Source organism: Anabrus simplex, chromosome 2 (assembly GCF_040414725.1).
Source record: "Anabrus simplex isolate iqAnaSimp1 chromosome 2, ASM4041472v1, whole genome shotgun sequence".
NCBI classification, from domain to species: domain Eukaryota; kingdom Metazoa; phylum Arthropoda; class Insecta; order Orthoptera; family Tettigoniidae; genus Anabrus; species Anabrus simplex.
The window spans coordinates 1220179893-1220199894 of NC_090266.1; the positions used below are offsets into that span (position 1 = coordinate 1220179893).

The following is a 20002-nucleotide window of genomic DNA, read 5'->3' on the forward strand; positions in this document are numbered from 1 at the left end:
GAAAACTGCAGGACTGAACCAGCAAGATATTACGAGAGGAATCTGTCATCGCGCCAATATTCCACAGTTCTGATATATCCAGAATGACAGACGTGATTTTAGCAATGCCTGTATGTGTATATGTTGATTATTTAAAGTTGATATAAAGATTTCGCACTCTCAACGGCTTGCTATTTAAACTCAAGTGGCAGTTGAACTGACATCCTATTCACTCAGGAGGACTCACCAGTTTAAAATGAGTGTGAGTGAGCTTTTATAAGAACGAGGAGAGGAGAGAGCTTAGTCATTCCTGTTCTGTTCGTCAATGTTACTTGTTCGCTAACAGTCACTGTATTTGAATTAAGCCAGTTGGTATATTCGAGAATTATCATTTGTGACTTTGATTTTAAATGCACAATGCTCATGCTGTGTAAAGTATTCTGATTCGGGAGTGATATTAGTTTAATTGAATTAAGGTAGTAACATCTACGCATGACGATTATTAAGGTAACGCCTAGGGGCGGGCTGGCGCGCAAGTTATATAACTCTTCTAAAGACGGTACGAACGGTATCAATTATTAACGCATAAAACCCCACAGACTAATTAATTTCAGTGAATTTCTGTAAACTGCAATGGTTTGCGTTTCATGGTAGCGTGATATCCGTATGCGTATCGATATATTGCCGCGGCAAGAACTGATTTTGTCCGGACGTTAAGTCCTTAATTTAATGGTGCGCGAATCGAACTAGTATTTCTACACAGGCTGTAGCAGATTGACGGCCAAGCATAAAGGGTGAATCTCTGTACACATGTACTACTAGCGGTGAAGAGAAGATACCTAATAACATCTGTATTGCAGGAGTTCAACATACCCAGGACAATGGAGACATCACCGAGGATCGAGGGAATGACTGCTAGCATCCTGGAGTTTGTCATGATGATGAGCTAAGCCGCTGTGACGCTTGTGGCCATGTGAGCGCCAAGAATGCTGAGATCGACACAAGCTAAGTTCTCAATGTCCAAATTTTAAGCGTGCCTGGGGTAGCAATTTCATGCTAGTAAAGATCATTTGTAAATACAGGATTTAATTATAAATGTCAACCCGTTGGCACTGATTTGAGTCTTATTTCACGTAAAGTAAATGTTGTCCAGAGCTGTCTGCATGTTCGAGCTCTTTATTTTATTACTTTAAGTTAGAAGGAAATAAGGGATTATTAGGGTAGATACAGGAGTGTGTATATTTCTTTTACGGTGTATTCCTTTTGTGTGTGATAAGAGATGAGAGATAAGGTCATTGTTTTTCTAGGCTGCATGCCATTAAAATGTGTGTGGGTTGAGGAGTTCATAGCAGTAGTGCAGATTTTTTTTTTTTTTTGCATGGATTTCCAGGTCTAGTTATAAGACCTGCGGACAAGCTGTATATGGCATTGGAATAAGCAGGGCCTTAAATATTTACGGAGAGCAAGTTCGGGGTATGTGAGAACACTGAACCAAGGAGATACCGGTTACGAGGCCAGACATGCTGTGAATCATTTTGTGGGCTAGTTGGATATGTGTTAGGCAGAGAAGCCGTTTGTGTACTGTATTTGCTGGGGCCGATTATGTGACGAAATAGCGAGCCATGTGCTTTGCTAATTGAGACCAAGAGCTCTCTGTTGTGATTTGAAAGAGGGAGATTATGAACCTCGTATTTATGAGAAATGACAGGTTAGGGCCTGGCCTTGTAGAGCTTTAGCAGGTAGCTACAGCTGATATTTCTCCCTAGTCGTTCGAGTGAAAGTTGTTTGTGTGCCGCCAAGCCCGTTAAGCTCTCGAATGTGAAGTCAGATACGGCCGTGGATGTATCGGAACTCGTATCCCGATGACCTTTTATTTTCCTGTGTATATATTTGTGTGTTTTATTCCAGATTCCCATATGTGTTATTTTATTTGCATTTGATTTTCTTTCAGTCGTTATGCGAGTCTCTTATGGCTGTTTTAGTGTTTGATTTATTTGTTTGGTGTTTGTATTTTTTTAAAAATTCTTTGATGTGTGTGTCAGTGATATATGCGTTGTGTAATTTTGTTTCTCGTTAGCTCGAAAGCTAAAGACTGGTGGTTCGCTTCTGTGCTATTCAATTTGCGTACAGACGGGCTGTAATGTCGAGTCTGTGTTAGAGATAAGGCAGACAAGCCATGGACTAGCCTTGATTAACGATTTGTATCAGTTATTAATGTTGTGCATATGTAAATATTGGATCATATACTAGTGTGATTAACTTACTAACACAGGTATTTTAAGATGTTTTAGCGAGCGAATCCCAATGGAATTAGGACACGAGAATGAAGTTTGCGTCGATCCAATTTCGTAATGTAATCATCCCAAGTCACTCCAAAGTCATGTGTTTTATTTTATTCGGGTCGTGACCCGCATTTGTAATTTTGACTAATGTAAATGTAATACATAATGTGCGCGGCACATTTTTCGTTGTTTTCTTTTTGTTGCCCATTTGGCTTTGTTGTGTTTCTTATTTGTGATATTGTTATTTACGTACCGTAGTGTGAATATATTAATGCCTTTTGTTAATAAATCCATTTTGCCCCTATTTCTTCTCTTATTCACGTAGTTATGTACCCGTAATCCTGTTCATGTACCTATGGTATTTACCTCACCGGGAGGTTAGTTGGTTTGCTTCGGCCATATTTTTTTCGAACGGTTACCACGCGCTCTTACCGCTGAGTCTGGCATATTTGAGGGCAGGAACGGTACAACGTAGCTGAGTTCACCTCCAAAAATCATTCATGTGAGTTATAATTTCAAAAGTTCTTTAATACCTAAATTATATTTATTTATTGTTTGGTCTGCTTGCTTATTATTTTTCCATTTAGTTATCAAGTGAGTTCATAAAATGGTAATGTTGACTTTAGAGAGAGTAGTGGGCTACGACTGCTTATATTAAAAAAAAACATTTTTGCAGTTAGGGTAACGAATATGTTCACCACACGCTACTGCCTGCAGGAGTTCTTTTCTTTGTGCCAGTAAATCTACTGACACAAGGCTGACATATTTGAGCACCTTCAAATACCACAGGACTGAGCCTGGTGGCGGTGATTATTGCTAGGAAGTACAACTAGGCAACCATTCTCGATATAACACTAATCAGAGAGAAAAAATGGAAGGGATCTGACACTTCGAAAAATGTAGGTATCTGTCAAAGAAAGACAAGTGCCATGAAGGGCATGAAAAATAAGGACTCTCTAGCCCTCGGAAACCTAACAGCGCCTGGGTTGGAAAAAACAAGAGCTGACCAAGGAAGGTCGGGCAGGAGTGAGGAGCCTGGCACAAATAAGTGGAAGCAATGTCAGGACTCAGCTAAGGGCCCCATGGTCGCCAACCCAGGCTCCAACGTTCAGAGCCCCTAAGGCTCCTTTTAGTCGCCTCTTGCGACAGGCAGGGGATACCGTGGGTGTTATTCTACTGCCCCCACCCACAGGGGAGAGGACTAAGCCTGGTTCAAACCTGCCAAATTGGGGTCAGAAGGTCAGTGCCTCAACCGTCTGGGCCACTCAGCCTGGCTCTTCCACCTCTTCTATAGTTTCTCCCTCATTCAGGAATGTATCAGATCAGTTCTTAATTTCATTTCTAATTTCTTGTTCGCTCCTGACATTTCCCTTTACTGTTTCTAGTGCTGTGATGTTCCTCTTTGTCAGATCTCTTGCTTCTAACCACGTTTCCTTTACTATCTTCCTGTAATTTTTGCGTAAATTCACCCCAGCACTTCTCCTGCTCTTCTCTCACAATCCTTTTTATATCTAATTTCCTATTTCGTAATCTTGGTCTAGCTTTTGTATTTTCTCATCTCTCAGTTGACTGTTATTACTATTTCTGGCTCCTTCAAAATTCCTCACTTTCTTTGTGTTATTTCATTTATCTATTGTCTCTCTCACTCTGTCATTCCACCACAACATCCTTTTATTCATTACTCTCCTGCTTGTTCTTCCGCACACTTCTTCTGCACTACCGATGAAACTAGTTCTAAAATTATTTCATTCCACATCACTACAGCTGGTCTTCTGCACTCATATTCCTGTCAGATCAACCACCAGAAGCACATGGTCACTATCAAGACATTCACATCTCACACTTGTTCAACACCGTAAGTCAGTTATCATGTAATCGATTACCAACTTATATCTACCATCCCAGCGGTACCATGTTATTTTATGACTTTCTTGTGTTCCTTATCAGGAAATTATTCCTGATGCAAAAATTAAGTAAGAAGTTCCCCATCAGTGCTCCTTGTCCCATATCCGAAAGGCTACATAATCCCTTCATATCCAGTTGTATCTAGTCTTACCTGGGCATTAAAGTCACCGATTAGTAACACGTTCTCCTCATTTATACTGTCCTCTTGTTGTTGGAGGAAGTTCAGCTTTTTGTCTGCACTACAACCCTGCTGAGGTGCACAGATTTGTACAACTGTTAGATATTCTCCTCTCAAACACACCTTCACTTCAATAATCCTTTCATTAATGAAAGTAACATCAGAAATGATATAGATGTTGATTCCCATAGGGAATCTGAAATATTTGTCCTGAATGAGCAAATTTATAATACCAATATAAATGGTCCGTTATTGGACATTATAAATTTTCCAGCTAGCTCATTCTTGGTTGCCAGCGTTTCGCCCTCATGTGCTAGGGTGGGCTCATCAGTTGGTACCTAGCACACTTACCAATACGCTGGCTAGTGCATACCGTGGAGGCCACTACGTAGGCTAACTGGAGCCACCGGCAGTGCCAATGCACTAAGAGACTTTGTCTCATCACTAAAAATTGATGCCTGCTTGGCCATCAGATGATATAGATGTTGATTCCCATAGGGAATCTGAAATATTTGTCCTGAATGAGCAAATTTATAATACCAATATAAATGGTCCGTTATTGGACATTATAAATTTTCCAGCTAGCTCATTCTTGGTTGCCAGCGTTTCGCCCAAGTGTGCTAGGTACCAACTGATGAGCCCACCCTAGCACATGAGGGCGAAACGCTGGCAACCAAGAATGAGCTAGCTGGAAAATTTATAATGTCCAATAACGGACCATTTATATTGGTATTATAAATTTGCTCATTCAGGACAAATATTTCAGATTCCCTATGGGAATCAACATCTATATCATCTGATGGCCAAGCAGGCATCAATTTTTAGTGATGAGACAAAGTCTCTTAGTGCATTGGCACTGCCGGTGGCTCCAGTTAGCCTACGTAGTGGCCTCCACGGTATGCACTAGCCAGCGTATTGGTAAGTGTGCTAGGTACCAACTGATGAGCCCACCCTAGCACATGAGGGCGAAACGCTGGCAACCAAGAATGAGCTAGCTGGAAAATTTATAATGTCCAATAACGGACCATTTATATTGGTATTATAAATTTGCTCATTCAGGACAAATATTTCAGATTCCCTATGGGAATCAACATCTATATCATCTGATGGCCAAGCAGGCATCAATTTTTAGTGATGAGACAAAGTCTCTTAGTGCATTGGCACTGCCGGTGGCTCCAGTTAGCCTACGTAGTGGCCTCCACGGTATGCACTAGCCAGCGTATTGGTAAGTGTGCTAGGTACCAACTGATGAGCCCACCCTAGCACATGAGGGCGAAACGCTGGCAACCAAGAATGAGCTAGCTGGAAAATTTATAATGTCCAATAACGGACCATTTGTATTGGTATTATAACATCAGAAATGCAGTCAATGTCCTTGTCAAGGACAAAGCCAACTCCATTTCTTGCTCCGGTCATATTTCCACACCAGTGCAGTTTGTATCCATCATTCAGTAGTTTTGGGCTGCATCACTTCCACTTTGACTCACTCACACCGAAGATGTTAATGTGTCTACGCTTCATCATATCTGTTATTTCATTATCTTTTCCAGTCAGTGTTAATATGTTCAAGGTATTAACTCTGAGGCTGACATTTCTGTTATTTCTTCTTCTTTTAGTGGGTTTTCTTATACTGTTTGGATGAGTTTCAGACTCTTTGAGGCGTCATTATTTCCAAAAGTACTCGAAGTTTGATCTTCAGTAGAGTTTTTTCGTTCCGAGGCTCGTTCTTTGGTTGAAAGCAAAACACAAAGTACTCTTCCAGCTGACTTGCTAGGCCTATCACCGAAGAGGATTTTTCTGTCAAGGGTTCCCTAGCCTTTAGCAGTCCCCTGCCACATTTGCAAGGCAGCAGTTCGTTGATGAATTCATGTGTCATTTCCTACACAAAAGTTTCATCAAACCTCCTAAGAGGAACTCTTCCCCCCATAGCCGTTGGCTCCCCCTTAGGTTGTCAGGTTTGGTACTGGCCACCCAACCCTCAGCCAGAGAGTTACAGGTCGTACTGTGTACTGTCACATACAGTAGGAGGATTTCTCCTGAACTGAGACATACAGATATCTTAAAATTTTATTCTGAAGTCTCTCTACTCTACTAATGTAAGATTTATAGAATTGCACTCACACTACAGAAGCATCTTCCAACAGGCATCTTACTAAGGAGTTGAACAGAGTTGATAAGGAGTAGGGCCTAAGTGTCATTTGGATCTCGCTATTTCTTAAAATAGATTCCAAGAGTTTATATGTTTCATTACAATATTCTCAGTATGGAAATTCAATTAAAGATTGCAACTCAATGTAACACCCAGATCTTTTATACTGTTCATCCTCTACACCTCTTGACAATCTATTTTTTATTTAAAATGTAATAGCTTTTTTTACAAGTTATAATTTTTTTTTTTTACAAGTTCCTTTATGTCACGCTGACACAGATAGGTCTTATGATGACAATGGGACAGGAATGAGCTAGAAGTGGGAAGAAAGTGGCCATAGCCTTAATATAAGGTACAGCCCCAGCATTTGCCTGGTGTGAAAATTGGAAACCACGGAAAACCATCTTCAGGGCTGCTGACAGTGGGATTCAAACCCACTATCTCCCGAATACCGGATACTGGCTGCACTTAAGAGATTGCAACTATCGAGCTCGGTAATGTGAATTGCTCCTAATCCCACAGAACATAATCTTAAAACATTTTAAAATGTATGGATGAAAATGAATATAAGAGGGCTATTAGCAAACTTAAACCAGGAAAATCAAAACTGCCATGCTACAGTCATAACAGCTGTCCAGATCCATCTGTAATTTTATGACATCATGGCCATTTGTAACTTCTTTAAATATCTTCACATTATCTCAAAAAACAAACCAAACCCCAGGACGCAACAGCCCCGAAGGGCCTTGGCCTACCAAGCAACCGCTGCTCAGCCCGAAGGCCTGCAGATTATGAGGTGTCGTGTGGTCAGCACGACAAATCCTCTAGGTGGTTATTCTTGGTTTTCTAGACCAGGGCTACCATCTCACAGTCAGATAGCTCCTCAAATTGTAATCAATTAGGTTGAGTGGACCTCGAACCAGCCCTCCGATCCAGGTAAAAACCCCTGACCTGGCCGGGAATCAAACCCAGGGCCTCCGGGTAAGAGGCAGACACGCTACCCCTACACTGCAGGACAAGCACCATTATCTCAAAACATCCTTTATATACCACAGGAAGAAAAGAGGTACCAGGCTAGACACCAGATTTAATATTAAAAACAAATAACTTTGCTTGAAAAGATGGAATGTCCCTTTATTAAATATACTGGTATCTCATCAAGACCACTTGATTTTCTTGGTTTAAGTTTGCTAATAGCCCGCTTATATTCATTTTCATCCATACATTTTACTGATAAAATAACGGACATCATCAAGTAATCTGAATCTGTTATTGTATATGAGAGAACCTGAGAACTATATACATTCTTAGGGTGCCCAAAGGTCCTGCAATTCAGTACATTGCAGCGATTGTAGCCTGTAGGGGTGAAGTACAGTGGGGACTTCGAGGGCATTGGGACCGCTACGGTAGCCGTAAAGGCCCATCAGGAACTCTGAAAAGTGGTGGCAAAAGGGGCTCTGGTTAAGACGCAGCAGGTCGTTGTGCTACTTAGGTTACAAAATTGGTATTAAAAAAAGTAAATAAATATAATGTAAATTTTAATCTTATACCAGTTGCATAGTATTATTTGAAGTAATTCCACATACTGTATATGAGTTGACTGTTTGTAAGTATAGGAGATATTATAAGTAGAATTTTGTAAACAATATAAATTTATTAAGGATGATCTGTCTGATTAATAGAAAAATTGTTAGCATAAATTGTATATTATTGTATTCTAGAAAAGTTTTCTTCTCTTGTTAATTTAAAATTTAGTGCTTGACAATAATGTATTTTAGTGTACCATTTGCCACCGAGGTGGACACCTCATTTGCAAATAAAGATATTTTGATTTGATTTTTGTCCCACTTTTTATCTGAACATTTATGACGTGATATTATTTTTAACCTTTGCTGGAATTTTAATTTTGGAAACAGATTTTAGTGCTGCTGCTGCTCCAAGCATCGATTGTATGAATCAATGTAGGTTTTGTAAGTATTTAGATAATGGTTATGCGTATTTGTAAGTTCTAATAACTCACAAGGGAACGGATTTTGGTGTAGAATTTTAATCTGGTTGAAATTTAGTACACAATATTCCTACAAAGTTGTACGATGACGTATTGGAAACCGCACAGGCCACTTTCAATTCTGAACGCTGAAAACCTGCCGGGCGACGGCATTAGTGAGGAGGTGGGTAGAGGTAAAAAACCTTGAATCCTAGCAGCACGTGATGACTCGCGGCCACCAGGCAGCAACCTGCTGTGCCGCGTTGCATTCCCCACCTTCCACTCATCCCTTCACGCTTTTATCAGCTCGGTTAGGCTGGTTCATGCAAAATTAAAGTGATTTTCCGGATGAACAGATCACTAATCGTTCCATCATCAAGCCATGTAAATGTGACAGTTTTATTTTGTATGTTTTTTAACTTTACTGGCACAGAAAACAATTAATTTACAAAAATTAATTTACAGTCAGATTATTTACAAATGTTACAACATGACAACAACGATGTTCAATTGGAACACCTTCCAAATTTTAATCCTTGGAATGTGATAGTTTGTCTACAAAGCTGCTTTGCTGAAAGCGATCGCTATGAAAGCCAAATAACACCTGGTGAAAGAGAATTGGGTTTCGAACTGTACCATAAGTATAAACCTTGTTTACATTTTCTCATGGCAAAAGTGGACGTGCGCCAAAACTGAATCATGATCCCTGTTTACCGGCCTCATTGCTAAAAAGGTTGGTGATGTGCAAATTGCCAGTGAACATGAGTAGACGTTAGTTTTGCCTGACAATAACAATGTTATTAAAAATGATGAATTTGCAATATCCGAGACTGACAGTGAAAAAGATACTACCACAACACCTGCAATAAGTATCACATACAAAACAAGGTGGTTTCTTATTGGCTGAAAAAAGAAGGAAAAAAGGCCATTTAAAGTTGTTCAGCACCAATTTCAAAATCTACGGCACCAGTCGGACCTTTCTAGATGGAATCTACACGTAGAATCAGGCAGCACAAAGGTTGAAAATCTGAAATTTATCACATTTGAAGAATTTAAAAAGGCAAGGATGAACAACAACAACAACAACAAAAACGTCCATGACATACACATTAGAAAATGGGCCCTGAAGAATGCTCGGCATGTTCCTGACGATACCTTCCGTGCCTCAAATTTCTGGGTATGAAAATTTAAAAATAAATTTAATATTGTTCCCAGAAAGTTACAAAATTTGTAACCAAAAGTTACACAGCCGATCAGCTTGACCTTGCATCGAAAGCAACAATTTTTGTAGGAGAGGTATTCAAATTAATAAACACTCACACTCCAAAGTGCGTTTTTAACACAGACCAAAGCTGGTTTAATGAAGAGTTCCATGCTGGACATACACTACATCAAAAGAATGCCAGTTGAGCCATCCAGAACAAGACCACCGTTTCATTTTTTAGTTCCAGTGCTGCTAAGAGTGTCCAGAAAGACAAAATTACAGCCTTTGAAGTGACTGAAGTTGATCATAATGTGCCTTGGATTGTGATTCAAGATTAGTGCCTGAGTTATTTCTGGACTCAGAAATAGCCAGTATTATTTCTTTGAGAAAGCTACAACAATAGTAACAAATGAACTTGTGCCCTTATCCATCAAAGGCCAAATTAAACAACTTGTGGAGAGGGGCTTATCTTATTCAGTAGCAAGTCATGCATTTAATCATGGACATACTAAGATGTTCCCAATAATAATAGAGGTTAATACAGTCCTCATGTTCAGACCATAATATACATCATAATGTTCAATATGCAATATATAGATTGCAGACTTTTGATCTAGAGGGCTTTATAACCTAAGTGCATCAATTTTTTTTGTCATTCAAAAAGAGTGGAGGGATTAAAACAGTTCTTTGAGTATTGTGAAACTGACTATGCTGAAATCAAACTTTGCACTGTTTCCCTGCCATTGAGTCATTATTTTGTTTCACTAGAAGACAATCCAATAGGCTACTGATACACAAATTCTTCCAGGATGTTAAAAATGCTAATGATGTGTCTAGGAGTGTGTTACTTACAGTTTTTTCACAACACTCTGAAGCTATTCAATGAGACTGTCCAACGCTTAGCGATTAATGACTTGCTTGCTATAGAAATTTACAATGTCATGGAAACACTTAATTAAAAAAATTGGAACAAATAGAAGACTTTTTTGTTTGTTTTGGGTTTCTGCTAAAGCAGTTATCCAAAGAAGATATGTTAACTATGCAGAATGCTTTCATCAAGAGAAACTGCATTGAAATATTTAACACTGACATTTGATTTTTTCAAAAGAGAATTTTTTCTTCAAGTTAAGTGTTATGGCTATGGAAAGAGAAAAATTGATTTTGGAGATGCTCTCTAGTTAATTAAAGATTTGGATTTGGAGAATATACTAGATGCTGTTGAACTGTATGAAGAATTTTTGCGCTTTTTGAAGAATCTATCAACATAGATGCAAAAAAAGTGAAGATCGGAAACTTAAAAAAAAAAAAAAAAAACTTGTGGCAGTTTTTGTAAATTCATTAATTTCTTGTTGTTTATCCCTACATCAAATTTGTGGAGAGAAATTTCAGTCAAGCCAAAATTCAATGGTCTCAAGTTAGAAACAGGGTTCATGTAGACAGCTCGAGAGCCAAACTCAAAGTCAAATTAAACTTCACTTTGGGATGTAAGGATTTCATAGACAAAAACATATTACAATGTGCCAGGAGTAGCAAGAAGTACAAATTCAATTTTTAAATCATAAGGAGCAAAATCAATGAGAATGTATTAGGCTACAGGTATGGTTTTATAACAGAAATCTGACTGAACTCTTCTACTGAATGTCCCTCATTTTTACCATTCTTGTCCCTCTTCTCTGTCATTGATTTGGTCACCCTATACACACACACAAATTACCTGGCATCGGGCGAGTCAGCCGAGCGGTTAGGGGCGTGCAGCTATGAGCATGCATTCGGGAGATAATGGGTTCGAATCCCACTTTCGGCCGCCCTCAAGATGGTTTTCCATGGTTTCCCATTTGCACACCAGGAAAATGCTGGGGCTGTACCTTACGTAAGGCAATGGCCGCTTCCCTCCCACTGTTAGGCCTTTCCTATCCTGTGAAATTATCTCCATAAAATGGCATGAGCTGAGTGAGGTAGCGAGCATGACCTGTCCGACCACTTCGCGCTCGACAGTCTGAGTGAACGCACCACATTCGGTCTGACATCCACATTTGCAGTCACTATGCCATTCAATGTGAACAGGGAACGGGAGTCCAAAGACAGGGTGAAAACAAAACCTGAGAGGAAGCAATATGGATTACTAAATTAAGAGAGGGTGAAGAGCTTAGTGTGGGAATACTTCTTGCTAGTGACAACTGCGAATAGTGAACATGCAGAATATGTGCCATGTAAAAGTTGTGCTTTCTTGCTGACGTTTGCATCTACTACAGCGCGTCCGTCAGATACAGTACCACATAATATCAAACAACACATTACAGAGAAGTGCGTCAAAACGCGTGCAACAGATCTCTGTCCCATTACGGTCGTTTTGGGAAGAGGTTCTTAGACCTATGTAAAATATGAGTTAATGTTGGTGCAACCTATGGACGAATAAATATGGCTGATATTCTTACTACAAAAATTCATTTATTAAGAGATCGCCTCTCTGATGATGATCCTCTTGCATAGTGAAGAAATAACAGCACAGAATACCCAAGACTTGCTCTGCTAGTGAAGAAAATATTGTCTATTCCAGCCCTCAATGCGGCAAGCGAAAGAAATTTCAGAAATTAAGGAGCTTGCTTAACCAAGATATACATACATACATATCCCACGTCGTTCCATCTTAAGCGATGGGTCGGCAAACGAGGCTTCTCCACCAGTTGCGGTTCCTGAACTTCTCTCCTTCTTCAATGCTTTCCAAAGTATGGACTCTCTGTTGAATGTCAATCTTCACCATGTCCTTGTACCTGAGTCTTGGTCGCCCTCTAGGTCTTTTGTCTTCAAGTTTTAGATCGTACATTTTTCTTTGGTAATCTGTTATCACCCATGCGTCGCATATGTCCATACCATCTCAGTCGCTGCACTGTTATTTTGTCCTGCAGTCTTACAACTTGAGCCTGCTTGCGGATTTCCTCATTACGGACTCTGTCCCTCCGTGTTTTGCTGATCATGCTATGGACAAATTTCATTTCTGCTGCCTGGATTCTGCCAAAATCTTTGTTTCTTATGGTCCATGTTTCGCAACCATAGGTCAGGATTGGTACGTAATAAGTTTCATATATGACTCTCTTACATTTTGTTGGTATTTTCTTGTTCCATATTATGTCTAACTATTTTGTAAAAGTTGCTACCTGCCTGAATTCTGTGGGAAATTTCCTTATCTATAGAACCAGTATCAGAGATAACACTTCCAAGATATTTGAATTGATGGTTCATCTGTAGCTGTTTCCCCTCCATTTCAATGTGTCCCATTGGTTGCCCGTATCTCTTCATGACCATAACCTCACTTTTCTCTTGGCTGAAGATGAGTCCACATTCTTTAGCAGATTCTGCCCAGGAGTTTATTTGTCCTTGAAGATCTTTAGAGTCTCCCCACAAGCATATATCATCCGCGAACAATATAACTTTCATTTTCTTACCTCGAATGGTTTGGTGAACTTTTCTCTGGATCTCGTTCATCACAGTGATGAAAAGAAGAGGAGACAGAACACCAACCTGTCTTAACCCAGATTTTATATCAAAGGTTTCAGTCATTCATACAGGTGTTTCGACTTTACTTCGGGTATCTTCATACAAATTCTTGATCCGGTGTATCATGTCATCCTGTATTCCAATTTTCTTCAGTGCTTCCCACACCTTCTCTCTATTCACTGCATCAAATGCTTTCTTGATATGCAGAAAGGCTAACCACAAATCTCGGTTGTGTTCATAGTATTTTTCCATTAACTGACGGACTGTAAAGATTAAATCAGTTGTTGATCTCCCCTTCCTGAATCCATACTGTTCTTCGAAGAGGTTCTCTTCAATAAGGGGTCTGATTTTACGCTCTATAATTCTTTCATAAAGTTTCATAAACAGACAGCACAACGTTTGTGACGATGTGAAATGTTCCGTGTCTACTAACATGACAAGTTTGTAATTACATCACTTCAATGGACATTTTGTTAAAATATTTGCATGGTGTACAATATTTTATAGTTGGCCACTCTCCTTTAAAGTTTGTTCGTCTTAACTTCGTTGATACTGTCCGAAAGCACACCAGCCGCCTACCTCAGACTAAGTGCTGCTAACCAACCCACTAAAAGTCGACCATACGAGGTTCAAATGACCGTGAGCAAACGAACTGGATCATTTACAGACCTCAATGGTCTACTATGATTCTCTTAGTTTTACAGCATTTATCATTTACCTAGTAAACCAATATGGAGATTTCTTCGTCTTTTGACTAATCCTCTTGGAAAAAATTTACCTGTAATATCGCTGATGACTTTGTAGAATTGTACTTCAGTAAATGATGCCAATTTACATTTTGAATGCTTAATACAGCTGATAGAAATCGGCTTTATAAAAATGATAGAAAATACCTGTTTATTTGTATCTTATACCGGAAATACCTTCAAGGATAATGCTGGATGATATCGATGTTCTGACAACAGAAGACAGTAAATTTGGGTACTCTTAATTTTACATCTACATTTGTGGGAACAAGATCACTGCTTTATCATAAACATTTAGTACTGAATTTTTAGATTTTTGATTGTACAGAATAATAAAATTCACGAGAGAAATACACTGGGGAACGGTCAATACAATCAGTACCAGTGATTGGTTAAGTTTAAGTCTCCTATTACACAACTCAACAAGTTTTTAAAAAAATTCAAGGAACTGACATGAAATTACCTGATTCATAGTAAACAGGTCATGCTAATTTTGAATGCTAATTTATCCATCACCCTCAGTTCTTTAGATATAGTACACTATCTTACTAAACTTATAGTAATACTTCACGGATATGGTTGGACACCCCTGAACAGAATTTGGATGTTTAAAGTTCTTATGGATCTATTATACATAAATATAAACATTAAATACAGAATAGGTAGTACACTACCTTTAAAACTCTGAATCCTGAAGCAGTGTTTTGGAAGCAAACTTCATACTCAGCTAATTTCTATAAACACAGCTGTAGTCATCCGTTTAAACTAATCTCATCCACTTTACAAAATGAATATTTAATGCGTGCAGCGGTATGCATAAACTCTGATATCTTATCTTACTGCCGCAATACAAACATTGCTTTCTTTTTTAGAATTTGCTTTACGTTGCACCGACACAGATACGTCTTATGGCGACGATGGGATAAGAGTGAGAAGGAAGCAACCGTGGCCTTAATTAAGGTACAGTCCCAGCATTTGCCTGGTGTGAAAATAGGAAAATGGAAAACCATCTTCAGGGCTGCCGACAGTGCGGTTCGAACCCACTATCTCCCGGATGCATTAGTTAGTTGTAGGAAATAGATTATAGGTGTAGTAAGCCATCTGTAATTGGGAATAGCCTGTCGGTGGTCCATATCTCATCATCGCCATAAGACCTATCTGTGTCGGTGTGATGTAAAAAAAAAAAAAAAAGTATCGGGTAGTGCTAATTGTTGTAATCTGGAGCAAGAATACTAGTGCAAAGGTCACCAAGTTTACGATTAAGGCCCCTAAAATGTTGGTAGTAAATTAATACACATACATACATCTTCACTATAAACTGTTACGCCTTTCAAAATTCACTCTACATGCCACCACAATCCTCTATTTGTGATTACTGTTGACTAAAACATGTGTACTCGAGTTTGGAGGTTCTTTATAAAATAGTGAATAGGCGTACAGAAAATCCAATATCATAATTTTCCTCATTTCATTACATCAAGAGCTTGGAAACTTCGGAGCCCTAGCACTCACAAGGGTATAATTCCAGATACGATGCACACTCCCTCATGTAATTGCAGGTTGCTGTGGTTACTGGTTGAGATTTAAACAGTCATGTACTATGTGGTCGGGATGGTGATGATTGTTTTAAGAGTACAAATGGGTAACCATACTCTTTTAATACTAAATAGAAGGAAAATCGTGGAAATCAGATAATTCAAAAGTGAAGTTATCAGCAAAACAAAGACAAGGGCTACGAAGGTCATGAAAATGAAAGACAAGAACAAGAGTTGACCAAGGGAAGTTGAGCAAAAAAAATGAAAGCAAGGAGTCTGACACAATTCAGTGGATTTAGCTACAGGAACTGTGGTTGAGAGGCTTGATTCCTCTTTTAGTCACTTCTTATCACAGGCAGAGGACACTGTGGATGTTAATCTACTGTCCCCACCTACAGGTGTTATGTCATCGAGAATGGAGTCTGAATAAACATGTGACGGGTAAGGGGTGAACAAATTTCCATTCCCTTATTTGAATACATATTTTGAAAATAGTGAAAAACATGTGTACCGTACATGCAAACTTTGCCAGGGATAGATCTCATTTAGTGAGGATAGCCACTTAATGTATCTGTGATAAAAAACATAGAAATGAAGTAATGCTTATTTTCCTTCCAAATTTTGGTATCATACCATCCCCATATGGAAAATATGTCAGCAATTCACTGAAGACTCACGTTCTGTAGAGTAATTCTAATTTTATTAACTATTGTTTGAAAAATTAATTAATAATTGTAACAGTACATTTTTCTCAGGTAACTATAATTGAGCCCAAATTACACTTATTTTGTACTTTTTCTATCACTGTATAATATGTGTGCTCTCTACACACAAGAAACCTTGATTTGAAATGAAAGGTAATCGCGCTATCTGGAGATACGATGGCTGACACTGCTATCTAACGATCCTGCAATAAACCAAATCCACCTCCCCAACGAAATACTGCTCTCTCTTTCGGGAACATTATGAACTACGAAGTACATACTGGCTAAGCTTACAAAACTGTGAAAGGTTACCCCGTTAGGAACAACCGAGTTTCTGTAACTATATATCCGCAGAATGAGTAATGCCTGTAATGTAAATATATACAAAGCGTACCCAAGGTTCAGTTCATTGCAAGTACTCAAAAAAGCAGACATGCACGGTAAAGCTTACAATAATTGAATTTTTTCATCCCATGACATCAGTTTGCCATCTCAACTTGCTCCCAAATTTTACCACAGTTAGCGGGCATTCATGACACAACATGTGAAAGCAAGTAAATGTATATTATTATTTCACTTACCTTTTTCAGGCTCTGTATCACTGGAGGCATCTGCAGGACTGGAATTACTTCTCTGATGTTGAAAAGTTGTCACACTGATCACTGACGTATCACTGTCTTCCGCCATTTTTAGTTCGTACGAAAACTTCCTTATTAGGTATTAAACTTCCTTCGGCGTATTAGCGAAAAACCACGATTCTAAAATATATTTCGTGTACAGCCCTTGGAACCCACGCTATCTAGAGGATTTAATTTGAAGTATTTCGATATCTCGATAGAAACGATTTTTTATCAGAACGATTGATGGAATCGAATTCAGTAATGTTATTCTGCCGTGTGTCATGAGGAGATCTTGTTGATAAAGTGTAGGAATGTTAGAAATCATGATTTATTTTCTATAGCGAAATGTTGTAGTTTAAAACTACCCCGAAGTCTTGTTCGGAAATGTGGGTGAAACCTCAAGAAGTGTTATTGGCTAATGCATTATGGCAAGTATTGTTTACTTTATGGAAGTCGAATCTTTGTCAGCTGAGTGTCAACATGTCAGTGAGAGAACAACATCAAAATTAGGATAGTTTCCTAGGCATTTAGTGTCAATGTTGCTTGTCACAGTAGCCATTTTTAACATATTTTGCACAGTTGTGATTTGAAAGTTTTGTTGAGTTAGCTGCATTGGTAAGTATAAAAAAAGTTTCATGTTACTTTTTATTGGAGACTGATTTAAAATATTAAAGAAAAACACGTAATCCTTGGTCATAAACCTGCGGGCTGAGCGTTGTATATATATATTCACATTATGAATCTCCTTTTTTTTTTGCATTAATTGAGACTCGCTGTTTTGCTGAGCTTTAATTAACTATCACGGCTATTAATAATTCCGTGTGACTATTTCTAGCCCTTGTAAGGCAGATCCTCCGATGAGGGTGGGTGGCATCTGCCATGTGTACATAACTGCGTGTTATTGTGGTGGAGGATAGTGTTATGTGTGAGTTGCAGGGATGTTGGGGACAGCACAAATACCCAGTCCCCGAGCCAAGGGAATTAACCATGTAAGGTTAAAATCTCCGACCCGGCCGGAAATCGAACCCGGGACTTCAGCACGCTAACCATTTAACCATGGAGCCGGACATAACGGCTATTAACAAAAGGAAAAGAATCAGGGATTTATTTTGAAGGATGCTAATATCATTTAGATTATGTTTTAATTCTGATTTAAGGATATGCATATCTGTTAGCTGTTCTTGGTAAAAATTCACTATAACATTATAAGGAAGTAGAAATGATGCAGATATCACATGACTTCCATTCAGAGAAGAGATGTATTCATTGCAATGTCCTGGGAACCACCGTCCCACCCCCAGAAGTACATTTATATTTATAACCTAACAAGGAATAGCGCATGCCATTCTCCATTACTTGAGTAGGCTTTGTTATTGCCTAACATATAATTGGATATGACGTTATTCCTAGCAATGATGAGAATTAAATTCCTTTACCAACCCACGCAGAATAAAAGCACTGGCCAATCTCTGTCGTGAGAACAATGGCCCCTCTGGAGCCATTTTTCCTTTGAGAGGCTTTTTTTCTATGGCCGCAGTGCATACTGTCCACACACACACACACACAAAAAAAAAAAAAAAAAAAAGCTCATTTGGTAGCTGTAACGTATCCTCACACACCCAGGCCAATCTCTGTCATGAGAACAGTGGCCCCTTTGTGATTATACTCCCTTCGAGAGACATTTTTTCTACCCCAGCAACGCATACTGTCGGCACAGCAAAAAAGAAAAAGTAAAGGCTGCACCTAACTAGACAGGTTGGCAGCCTTGTGAACACTTGATCCGCGAGAAATAAGCAAATGTCAGTCATACCGCACCTATATGTTTGCGATGCAAGTGGTGGCCCATGCTGCTTGTACCAAGGTGAACTTTGCTATCTTAACAGCCTTTGACTACATATGACCAAAGTAGACTGCTTCATATAAGCGCTGTCTCAAGAAAGAAGGCTACGGTAATTGACATAATACATCTTCAAGGATAACCCTTCTCAAAATTAAATCAAGTTAACTTTAGCAAAGGTATAAATTGTACAATTATATATTCTATACTATTCTTTAACAAGCATGTGAGTGAACACTGAGATTTACTGGCTACTTTCATCAGAATACAGTATTTCTTTTAAAATACATTATATATATACAGGGTGGTCCACCTGCCCCTTGCGATTCAGTTTTATGCATCCTTTCACATTTACTACAATTCTGAAAGACATCGGTCCCTCTCCCTAAACCAGGGTAATGTAACGAGATGTGTGTTTACGGGCTAGAAGACAGCAGGAATCGTGAGCGCCACTATTAATTAATTACGGGTACCTCAAATGAACCCGTAAAACGAGTACAGATACGCAGAACACGTACTTTAAAACAGGAGGTGGACGTACAGACCGGGAGCACGGTTCTGTATAGGCTGGGAAGTGGGTGCCATAGGTCAAGTGTCGCAGAAGCTCACACGGCAAGTGGGCGGGGAGATATGTAATAGTGGACAGTGCTCGAGGTGGAGGTTCGAATCCCACATAATTTTTTTTAACAGCCAGTTGCCTGGGATATGGCAAGGTTGTATACTAAATACCGGTATTTTTCACAGACTGATTTGTTTATTTGGCCCTGAAAAGGGCTGTTGGTGTGGAGCTGGGTTGATAGAGGCTAAGAAACATGTGACAGGATTTCAGTTATCCATGTCATTTAATGCAGCACATGTTCGAACTGAGACCTGCACGGTCAATACAGAGCTGCGCGCGATGTTGTAAGGACCATCTGCCGAAACGAATCGGCATGCCTTGATGATGAGAGCTGTCTAAGGTGACAAGGACTGTCTGGCTCCTGTGCATACACCAGTTGTTTTACATGGCCCCACAGAAAAATTCCAGGTGCGTAAGATCTGGCAGACCGGGGGACTGATCCTCCCCTTCCTATCCATTTATCAGGATACGTCACGTGGAGATGGTTCTGGATGACCACCGCCACGTGCAGTAGAGCTCTATCATGTTGAAACCACATCCTGCAGCGGTCAAGGAGTGGCTCATGTTCCAAAAACAGTAGTAGTTCACCTTGGAGAGACCGCAGATAGAGTTGGTTGGTCAGATGGCCCTCAAAGAAATGGGGACCGATGTGGTGATTACCCATGATTGTACACCATACATTCACGCCCCACTGTACATGAAAAGCTGTCTGTCGCACCCAATGGGGATTATCCACACTCCAGTAATCCATATTATGGCGAT

At 39.4% G+C, this 20002-nt stretch overlaps 2 protein-coding genes across 6 annotated transcripts in view; one reads left to right on the forward strand and one right to left on the reverse strand.

Annotated features, from left to right (window-relative positions):
- The window catches only part of LOC136864808 (phosphatase and actin regulator 2), a 1136936-nt gene extending 1119967 nt beyond the window's left edge, over positions 1-16969 (reverse strand). The window contains exon 1 of one of the 2 annotated variants that reach the window (XR_010859374.2): positions 16746-16892. Coding sequence is in view for 1 of the 2 variants with exons in the window: in XM_067142230.2 (XP_066998331.2) it covers positions 16746-16851 (106 nt within the window). In the remaining variant the exon portion in view is untranslated. Of the gene's footprint in view, positions 1-16745 lie in introns of both variants that reach the window. The other variant, XM_067142230.2, reaches the window with a different exon arrangement.
- Positions 16970-17031: 62 nt separating this feature from the next.
- The window catches only part of Tbc1d8-9 (TBC1 domain family member 8/9), a 419649-nt gene continuing 416678 nt past the window's right edge, over positions 17032-20002 (forward strand). For all 4 annotated transcript variants that reach the window (XM_067142224.2, XM_067142225.2, XM_067142226.2 and 1 more), the window contains exon 1: positions 17032-17212. In XM_067142224.2, coding sequence (XP_066998325.2) covers positions 17169-17212 — 44 coding nt within the window. In that variant the 5' untranslated portion in view covers positions 17032-17168. The remainder of the gene's footprint in view (positions 17213-20002) is intronic.